This window comes from Crinia signifera, chromosome 9 (assembly GCF_055691185.1).
Source record: "Crinia signifera chromosome 9, ASM5569118v1, whole genome shotgun sequence".
NCBI classification, from domain to species: domain Eukaryota; kingdom Metazoa; phylum Chordata; class Amphibia; order Anura; family Myobatrachidae; genus Crinia; species Crinia signifera.
Window position 1 is genome coordinate 37,161,349 of NC_139225.1, and position 11,084 is coordinate 37,172,432.

At 45.7% G+C, this 11,084-nt stretch overlaps 1 protein-coding gene across 11 annotated transcripts in view; it reads right to left on the bottom strand.

Annotated features, from left to right (window-relative positions):
• DNM1 (dynamin 1) overlaps nucleotides 1-10,686 on the bottom strand; it is a 110,160-nt gene extending 99,474 nt beyond the window's left edge. For 8 of the 11 annotated variants that reach the window (XR_014460643.1, XR_014460639.1, XR_014460638.1 and 5 more), the window contains exon 1: nucleotides 10,323-10,685. Coding sequence is in view for 2 of the 11 variants with exons in the window: in XM_083158828.1 (XP_083014954.1) it covers nucleotides 10,323-10,483 (161 nt within the window). In the remaining 9 variants the exon portion in view is untranslated. Of the gene's footprint in view, nucleotides 1-10,322 lie in introns of all 11 variants that reach the window. The other 3 variants (XR_014460640.1, XR_014460637.1, XR_014460644.1) reach the window with 1 other exon arrangement.
• Between the last annotated feature and the right edge of the window lie 398 nt (nucleotides 10,687-11,084).

Genomic DNA, 11,084 nt, shown 5'->3' on the forward strand with positions numbered 1-11,084 from the left:
CTACAGTATCTGTCGTTTTTCAAACTCAGGGCGGGATGCACTTACATTCGTAGGGATAATCTTTTCATTTTGTCTTTTTACCGCATGGTTTTTGTGGCATTATGGAAATGAATTCCGCAGTATGCACTTAGAGTTGTGCTTCCGCATTGTCTGTGCGGTAAGGCACACCCCTTGCCTTGTCAGGTGGATCCGTAGTGGGAGGCTACTGTGCATGTGCCCACTGTGATTTTTTTCCAGTCATGTGCAGTAGAACGTCAATAGCAACCGCATGCCTATGCCAAGAAGTTCCTTACACCTTTCTCATCCCTTCTACCTCCTATATGCTGGGGCCTCACACCTCCTTCTCCCTTTATAAAGTGGTGCCTCACCTCCCTTCTCACCCCATTTTACCCCCTATAAGCTGGTGCCACAAACCTCCCTGCCCACCTCCCTACTCCAAAAACATGTGCTGGCCCAGATTCTGACATCCATTAAAATCTCTCCCATATTAAATCCCCCCTTATTGGCTTTTATCACTGACCTCAACAATGAAAATAGCCAGCTGGAGGTGGCGAGTGTTATGTGCCTGAAAGGATATGCGGCGCATCTTTGAGCATAACGAAAAGGCAAGAAGTCGATATTGTCCAATGAGAAGCAGTGCTAGCGACGCTAAGGGGAAGAATGTGGAAGTGCGGGGATCACGCTAAGGGGAAGAATGTGGAAGTGCGGGGATCCCGCTTCTGAAGAAGAATGATAGAGTATAAGTGAAGAGGCGAATGCCATTGAAAAGAAGACTGGAACGCAGAGGTAAGCTTTAGTGCATGGGTTGGGGGGGTTTTCATATGCGGAAGACAACTTTGTTAACGATATTGAACATGCACACTAGACCTTTTTTTTAAGATATTGCTGAAAAGGGACATTCTGAGCGATATTTTAATTAGTCGACTAGTATGCACCTTAGAGAAGAAAAAGCCCATGAGGAAAGAGGGCCCTGCTTATGAGAGCTTACATTCTAAAGAACCTTATTGCTCTCCACTTTATCTATCTCCAAGGTTACATCTCCCCGTGAGCATGACTGAATTCACTCATCGATGACAGAGAAAAGCACAGCCACTTTCAACGTACAGTAACAATAGATTCGGAGATAAGTGGAATATAAGTTACTATAAGAGTTTCATGGTAATGTGGATATTTCCTATGGAACTTCTGTGCCTTTATTTCATAATGGTATTTTTTTGTAAGAAAACATGAATGGCTTTTTCCACTCTGAGAAGGATATATTGAGAAGAAACGCGCTTGACAAACATCCACAGACACATGCAAACAATGACACATGGAAAAAGGCGGGAAAATACACCTGTGGGGAGCGGCCATTGACAGGGACTGTGCGGTATGATACAGAGGATGTCACCAATAGTGGTCGACCTAGACAATGTCGACCAAATGACCACATACCCATACCCTCCAACTGTACCGAATAAGCCGGTACAGTACCGTTTTTTATCGGTCTGTACCGGCTAAAAAAAAAAAGTACCAATTGTACTGTTTTCTGGCCATTCCTCAGGTCCTCAGACTCTGGTGATGCATAGTCTTGAATGGGCCCCGGCTGGTGTAAAGCTGAAATCTAAGCCAATGCACCCGTTCCCAGGGGTGCATTGCAATCTGTGCAGCGTGCGCCGCGTCATGGCGTCACGCGGCCCACGGAACCGCAGCTCTGTCACTCTGGGGCTGTCCACTGTGCCATCTCAGATGCCCCTGGCGTATGCGCTTTTTGAATTTGTGGGCGCCACACACACAAAGCAGCCTTGACATGAGGGGATTCTGGAGCGGCCGGGCCGCGCAGCCTCTCAGTGAGTTGTTCATTTCATTTTAAATTATCGGGACTACAATTAAACACAGCGCCTTTGGGTTGCTGTGTGGATGTGGAGGGTGGGAGGCAAAAAATTCTCAGTACATATTTGAAAAGGGGGTATGACCACGCCCACTTTACCCGTGGCCACGCCCCCTTCTCGCATGTGTACCGATTTTTACCCTTCATATGTTGGAGGGTATGCATACCTGATCCTCTGTACTGTATTTATATGTGACAACATGCTCCTGATGTTAGACATTTTCTGAGAGTGTCAGTGGACACTGCTTCTGCTAATGCAGGACCCAGTGGCGGAACTTGTAATATAGAAACAGAGAATTTGACGGCAGATAAGAACCACTTGGCTCATCTAGTCTGCCCCTTTTTTAAAACATATTACCTGAAACCATATTTGATCCTAATTTCTTTGTAAGGATATCAATATGTCTATCTCAAGCATGTTTAAATTGCTCTACTGTATTTGACTCTACCACCTCTGAGAAGTAATACCTCCTCACATTTCCCCTGAATCTTCCTCCCCCTAGTGTCAGTGCATGCCCTCGTGTTCTGTTGCTTCTCTTCCTGTGAAGAATGTCTCCCACCTGTACCTTGTTAAAATCCTTGATAGATTTGAAAGTTTCTATCATGTCCCCCCTTTCCCTTCTAAACTATACATATTAAGATCTTTTAGTCTTTCCTGGTACGTTTTGTGATGTAGGCCATGCACCATTTTAGTTGCCCTTCTTTGTACAGTCTCTAATGTATTTATATCCTTCTGGGGATATGGTCTCCAGAACTATACACAGTACTCTAGGGGCCTTATTCTGGTTGGAGCGGCCGGGCCGTACGCGTACGTCCCGGGGTTTTTCATGATCTGCGCATGCGTAAATTCGCTAATGCGCAGGCGCGACCACTCCACAACGCTTACGGACGGGTCTCTACGTGCGAAAAAACCTGTACGCGAGTGTACGGGCATTGGGGGCGGCATAGGGGCGTGATGAGGGGAGCGGCCGAAATAATGAGGGAAAATGGGCGTAAATATGGGCGTACACGGGGGTGTGCACCAAAAATGAGCGGTGCTACTACCGCACGATCGACTAAAGCACCGTTCATTTCGGACACCAAACAGGCGGCTGCCAACCGCCATCTCAAACCACCCCTACAGATACCGCATGCCAGCGTGAGCTAATTTACGCTGATTACTACCAAACACATACACCTGAATGTAATAAGCAATGCTGCAGTCTATTAAGTCCAAACCATGATTTCACTACCTGCAAGCCACACACAGCACTCTAACACATTGGAAGCTTATCTTTCTATACTTCTCTACATTTAAAGGTTGGTTTAATTTAAGGTAAGAATCTTTTTAAGACCTGCTTATATATGCTAAGGTAGGTATTTGATAAACAGTTATACACATTCACTACGTGCTTTCATAGACTTTACACAGTAGCACACTCAATCTACACAAGTCGACATGTGTCAACGTGTTCACTCTAATACAAACATAGGTTTTGTATTTATGATACAATAACATAAACCACATCTAACACCTACAAAGGATGTTTCAGCAATGTTTTAAGCCCATGCCCACTATTTTGCACATTAATTAATTCAATCAATTAATTAATTTTCATAATTATAGTTGAAAGGCAAGATTTGCAGGTCCATATATGTGAAGAGTATGGCAGCGTACACGGACGTACGCTCACTCTCACGAGCGGTGACATAAGCTGTGTTTTCCATTGAAAACAATAGGGACCCGTCCGTGCAAACTGGCGTACGCTCAGATCTCCGCAAGAAGTCGGTGGGGAGACGGACGAAAGACGTCCGTAAACGGCGCCGTACGCTCAGTTGTACGCCTGTTGTCGGAGTGCAAGGGCTGGGCCGTCCGCGTACGTTGCCGTACGCTCATTTGTACGCCACTCCCCTTCTACGGTATTTCTGCCCGTACGTAAGCGGCTGATTTGTGGGTGGACCTAACCCTAACGGCCGCGTACGGCTAGCGTACGTTAATAGTGAACGTACGCACGTTTGGCCGCTCCGATCAGAATAACCTCCTAGATGAGGCCGTACCAATGACTATTACATTGGCATTATTACTTATTTCTTTCTACTGCTGATACCTCTCCCTATGCAACCAAGCCTCTGACTTGCCTTCTTCATTGCTTTGTTACATTGCCTACCTGCCTTTAAGTCACCTGAAATAGTGAAACCTAGATCCCTCTCTTCCTCAGTAGTTTCCATTATAGTGCTATTTATACTATATTTAGTCTTTGGATTTTTGAGACCCAAGTGCATGATTTTGCATTTTTTGGCATTAAACTGTAGTTGCCATTCTCTTGACCATTCCTCTAATCTACCTCGATCTGGGGTAGCCAACTCCAGTCCTCGAGAGCTACCAACAGTTAATGTTTACCAGATTTCCTCACTGAATCACAAGTGAAGTAATTAGCTCCACCTGTGGATCTTTTAAAATGTGTTAGTCAGTAATGAGTGCACCTGTGCACCTGCTAGGTGGGCTGGAAAATGTGAACTGTTGGTAGCTCTCGAGGACTGACGTTGGCTACCACTGACCTAGATCAGCAATCATTTGTTTTACCCCTCCTGGTGTTTCTATCCTGTTGCATACCTTTGTGTCATCTGCAAAAAGGCACATTTTACCCTCTATTCCATTTGCACCAATAAAGATATTCAAAAGCACTGGTGCAAGTACAGATCCCTGGGGTACTCCACTTGTAACCCTTTCCCTCTTGTGACTGCACTCCATTTACAGTTATTACAACTCTCTGTTTTCTGTCCTGCAACCAAGATAAAATCCTTTCAACCATCTTAGAATCCAATCCCAAGCTTTCAAGTTTATTTATCAGTCTGCGATGTGGGACAGTGTCAACAGCCTTACTAAAGTCTAGATAAGTTACATCTGCAGCCCCATCTTGATCTATTACTTTAGTCACCCAGTCAAAAAAGTCAATATTTGTTTGACACGATCTTCCCCCAGTAACCCATGCTGTTTAAGATCCTGTAAATTGCTGGTTTTGAGATATTCTACAACTGTTTGTTGTAAGAGTGTTTCCATTAATTTCCCTACTACTGATGTAAGGCTCACTGGTCGATAGTTGCTTACCTCTTCCTTGCTTCCACTTTTGTGCAATGGGACTACAGTCACCGTTTTTCAGTCCTCCAGTAGCTAGAGACTGGTTGAATAATTCTGTTAATGGTTTTACCAGCTCCCCTTTAAGCTCTTTTAGTATCCTTGGATGTATCCCATCTGGCCCCATTGATTAATCCACTTTCAGTTTGGAGAGTTCTGCTAGGACTTTCCTCTGTATATGTACTTGTTTTTCCCTAATTTTTCTAACTATACTTGCAACTTAACTGTGGCCTCTTCCCCTCTTTTTTCAGCAGTGAATACTGAGCAGAAATAATTATTATTACGAACTGCTATTATATTGTCTCTGTCAAGAAGACTTCCACTTTCTGTCTTATTACTCCAGGTTCCCAACCCAAGTTCACAATATGCAACACGGCAATGGGTGACAGGGAAAAACAGTAGGTGACAGGAAGAGGGTGTCAGGGGCAGCAGTGGGCCCCTTAGTCCACAGGGGCCCGAGTGCACTGGATCTGCTGCACCAACGGTAGTTCCGCCTCTGACGGGACTGATTTACACATGTGCAGTTAAGTGACCATCTTAGAAGTACACAAACCAATGATATAGATGTAGCTGCGCTCATCGTTGCGGCGATCCGGCCAATCATGCATGTTTGATGCGCTAAACAGGAGCATGGCGATAGCATCGCACCAATAGGAGTTGCATGTGACAATTGGCGCAGCAATGATGCGCTTTGCTACATCTGTATCTCTGACTTAGCCCCATGGATGTTTTGCATGTGGAAATTATTATATTTATGGAAGGTGGGTCCTTCCACTGCAGCTAGGTGCAAGATATGCATCAAGAAAAGCTATACACAACTAGTTAAAAGCCCATCAAAATCAAGGTGACTTGGCAGCCTATATGGAATGTCAGGGAGACCCCTGCATTTCATGAGCTTGTTACCTGATGAAGGCCAACACGCATTAGGTCAACCACTGAAGGTCAACAGGGTTTAGGTAGACACCTGAAATAGGACGACATGGCCAAGGTCGACAGGGTCGGAAGGTTGACACAAGCATTAGGTCGACAATGGAAAGGTTGACAGTCGGAAGGTCGACATGAGTTTTTCCCATTTTTAGCCAACATGTGCCGACAGGCGGTATTTAATACCCTACAATCCAATACGGCCTGGCGGGAGAATAAGTGTGCCCGAATCATAGTGAGTGCAGCGAGCCATGCGAGGGGATGCGGTACACGTAGATGGTGCTCATGTCGACATTCGGGTAAAAAAAACCTGTGAAAAACGCATGTCGATTGTTTAACTGTTGACCTTCCCAGTGTCGACCTAATGCTTGTGTCAGGAAATCACTGTCCTACAATGGAGATCATTTGCCTCTTCCTGCTCCCTTAATGACAGTGACACGCCTCCGATACCCCGCCCCTGAAATGGCATCAGATTTTCAATGACAGTCTGATGCTGGCCCGTGTAGTATACCACAGGACCCATTCAAGCACTTGCAGAGCAGGTCCTGCGCTTGCGCAAAGATCTGTACTTTACAATAATGGGCACGGGAGCAATTGCACCTGAACGTCCCTTAATAAGAATAGTGATAATGCACCAGCCAATCAGCTCCAATATGTAAATTGACAGGTAGGAGTTGATTGGCTGGAGCATTATCACCCTGCACATAACGTCCTTTAATGATACCACTTCTCCAAGCTTCATACATTTACCCCACAATGACTTTGTCATATATCCGGTCTACAGATCTACGATGTCTATAGACCATGTTATGGTCGACCACGCTTATTGTAACCCGTCTAGTTAGACGCCTAAAGATAGTCAATATATTTAAGCTATCTAACTAGACGGGTTCAACGGTGGTCGACTAGAACATGGAGGAACTATACAGCATTGATCCGCTTTACCATAGCGGTAGTGCATATGGGGAAGGGAAGCCTGTTGCTGTCAGCTCGCTGGCACAGCTATACTAATGATGGGCAGACACGCGGACCCACACATCAGCTGAGCGGAATCTCGTGTTAGTAAATCTGGCTTCTAGAGACTCGGCCACGTAACCTGTACTATTAGTAAGAAGATGTATTTCATCAAAGAAAGAAACGCCTACACGTAATAGTGTTTACAGTATAGTGGGTAGACAATGTCTAGGTCGACCACTTAAGGTCGACAGTGACTAGGTTGTCACCTGAAAATGGTTGACATACCATAGGTCAACACTGCCAGAAGGTCAACACACGCTTAAGGTAGACATGGACATGGTAGACCACCGGGATCCCCATCGCCCGTCACCTGTATGTACAGATACCATACACCAGTTTGTTACTACAATTGTTACTCTGCCACCTTATGACCGGTTTCCTACACCTCTTATAGTGTGTACAGACGGTAAGATTTGGCTTCCGATGTTCCCGATATAGGGAACATCGGAAGCCAAATCGCATGCTTTTTTAGGACCGTGTGAGCGCGTATCGGCAGCCAGATAGAGAGGGCAGGCAAGACTATATAGTGCAGACCTGCACTGTATAGTGTAAATTGTGCCCCTCCTTCCATGCCGTGCGATGCGAGTCCCAATACGATCTGATCGCGTCGAGACTCGCATCTCACGGCAGTATCTGCTGTGTGTACACACCATTAGACTGCGATCTGACACGGTAGGACCATATGTCACTTCTGTTTCATATTATTGAACATATTTTGTTTGTATTATGATCCCCTACGAGAAGAAGCTGCGTAACATGTCGTCACTTTTTTTAAATAAACCATAAGACTACTGTGATACTATGGACAGATGAGACATCCAAGTCACTTCTTCATAAGACCATAGTGGACACCATGGGGTCGATCCTATTATTTGCAATGGGTGCAAGTTGCCATTTCCGCGGCGGTTAAAATTACCATGATAATTCTAATCAGCAAATTCAACACAAAAAATAGGATCGACCCTCATGATGGACAGTTATTTATTTATTAACAGTTTCTTATATGGCGCACACATATTCTGCAGCGCTTTACAGAGAATATTTGAACATTCACATCAGTCACTGCCCCAGTGGAGCTTACAATCTATATTCCCCACCACATATACACGCACACACAGACATTCTAGGGTTAATTTGTTGGGAGTAAACTAGCCTACCATTTTTGGTTTGTGGGAGGAAACCCACGCATGCAGGGGGAGAATATACAAACTCCACACAGTTAGGGCCATGGTGGGAATCGAACCAATGACCTCAGCGCTGTGAGGCAGTAATGCTAACCATTACATCATCCACGCTGCCCCTACATTTGTCCTAAGCCTTGGAAAGTAATTAACCAATCAGCTCCAACTGTCCTTTTTTAAACCCTTCCTGATACATGGCATTTAGGAGCTGATTGGCTGGTACTTTATCCATACTTACCTGGCTGTCCCAATCAGGGGGGTACGGGGACATAGACGCATGATTGCATCATTGTGGCCCCATCCTTGCTAATCACTGCCCAGAACGGCCTCCCCGGACCACCCACATTAAATGGCGGCTATGGGGAGGTGCGGGAGGGGTGCGGCCATTCCCGGGAGACATGCCTACCTTACCTGGGGGGCCATGAGCGCCACTTGAGTTTCTGGAGGCTCCCAACAGGTATAACTTTACCTGTCTCCACGCCTTAGTACATATGCCCCATGGTCTGCTAATGCGCACTTGTATTTGTAGGGTACTCACTCATGTAATGGTTAAGCTTCTCATTTTTTAAGGGACGGAGCCATAAAACATGGTCTTGCACGGCAGGGTCCCCAGAGTCCCCTCTATCTACAGACATCCTGGCATAGTGGCTTCCTGGAAGAGATATTTTGGACCAACCATTGTACTGATCTGTGAGCAGTGTATCCTGCTGCACTATGACACAATTCAGTGTTATCACTACTTACACACACACACACACACACACACACACACTGACACATGTCCCTGAGACGCGTGCCCAGCACAGCACACAGCACAGACCTGTTCTTGCATAGTGAAATGTAAATAAGATAGATAGATAGATAGATAGATAGATAGATAGATAGATAGATAGATAGATAGATAGATAGATGAAACACTTATGATGTCTTCCCTCCCAGGACACACATGGTGTGGTAATAGACACATCACACACACACACTTCCACGCACAATCTGTGACACAGAAATACTGTGAAGGCACCAGCTGCTATCAGCCCTGCGCTGTCAGATCCCCAGAGCTTGTACCTTCCCAGTGTGTAATCCCATTTAACCCATCAGTGCTCTGCTACACCCTCTGCAAAGCAAGATACACCCAGGGATTGCATCCTCCATCCTTGTGCGAGCCTGGTTGTACTGAATGTATAGTAGGAATGTTTATGCTACATTGGCTGCAACACATACGGTCATAAAACCAGGCAACGCTTGCTGGCGAATGTGGCATCATCCATTGCCATCCAGGAATATGTGTGTGCATGGCACAAAATGGAAAGGAATGGAGCCTGCACATCCGTGTGTCACCTTGAAGGCACATCCTAATGTCTGTTAGCACCTATTGCTCCGCACACATGACACAGTGGTCATATACCAGTCACAAACATAACGCGTGTAATAATGCGGAACCTCCAAATATAGCATGGATGGCAGCGAGTATATGGATTGTGTGTGTGTATATGTATATATATATATATATATACACACATATATACACACACACACACACACATTTATACAGGATGTAGAATTTCTGGTATACACTGGGTAAGTATTCAGTTCAGATTTCTTTATCCCTGCAATAGCTCTGTGACACCAAACCCCCCCCCCCCCCCCCCCCTCCCGAATACCCCTGTATATTCTGTATGCATAATTACAATGGTATAGAGGAGACTGAATGCAGGAGATGCAACATGCAAGCACTGTAAACAGATGACATTGGTTTGGTTATCGCCCCCTCCCTTCTCCTCCATTGCAGGAGTGACATGTTGTACTGTATTCCTCAGGACCTCCTCCATTTTTCTCTAACCCCCCCATCCATTCTGCACACCACATTAACCCCTTAGATAAAATATATATTATGATGCTTTCAATTATAATCGGCATGTTTACGACACAATAGCAAAACGACTGCCAGGAATGATGAGCAGGACAATAAAATGTGTTTATATATATAGGAAAGCACCATAATCCTGCTCTCTGTCACTAAGGTGAATAATGCCGAGGGTGTCACTTTCTGCAGCTATGCATTATTCAGTGTTCTGCTAAAGGGCAGCTTATAGACGGTGTGGCTGCAGACATGGTACCAGGGACCTCTATAGGACACAATAGTCCTGCTCTATGGAAATCTCCTACCATAATCCAGGCTGTAATGAATGGGCACGCCATCGGTGCCTGTGCTTACCTGCCGACAAAATTCTCCAGGACAGAGCTCTTCCCAGCGCTCTGCCCCCCAACGACAGCGATCTGGGGCAGGTCTAGGTTGGCATTCTGTCCGATGGCTGAGAAGGCATCCTGGAGGCTGTTTACCAGCGGAATCAGCTCTTCCATTCCTCGGTTGCCCATCTTGCAGGCTGCCTCCTGGCTGTGTCAGTCTGAGTACAAGACCTTATCCCCGGTGACTGTCGTAGCGGGATGTGCAGGACCCCTGAGATGTCGCCGGTCCTGCTTCTCCTCCTGCTCTGGATCTGCTCCTAGCGCTTCCCCAGACTGCCAGCTCAAGCGCATCCAGCGAGCAGCTCCTGGGGGATTTAAACTGCAATGACCATCTTGTGCCAGCAAAGGGCGCGAGTGGGTAATGACAGCGCAGCCTTAGCCGGAGGCCAGCATGGTGGATCACGGGAGCTGTAGTTCTTTTTTGTTCTTTTCATTTTTCTTGGCGATGGTGTTGATGATTTTTATGCAACCAAGCTTGGTACCTGGTGTCTTGTACAGAAACATTTGGGGCATAATGTATTGGTGTGATATGAATACTTAGTCGTTTATCTACACATTTGCAGTTTTTATTACATACATTCTACGATAATTTATTTGTCCTGCAATCTGCAGGGTCAGACTGTGGGCAGTATTCAATGCTCTTGATTCACGAACAGGGCTGTATTTTAGCATAACGGCCAATTGTTTCTCCGAACAATGAAATTTGCCGAAAGCGGACAGCGAATGCAGG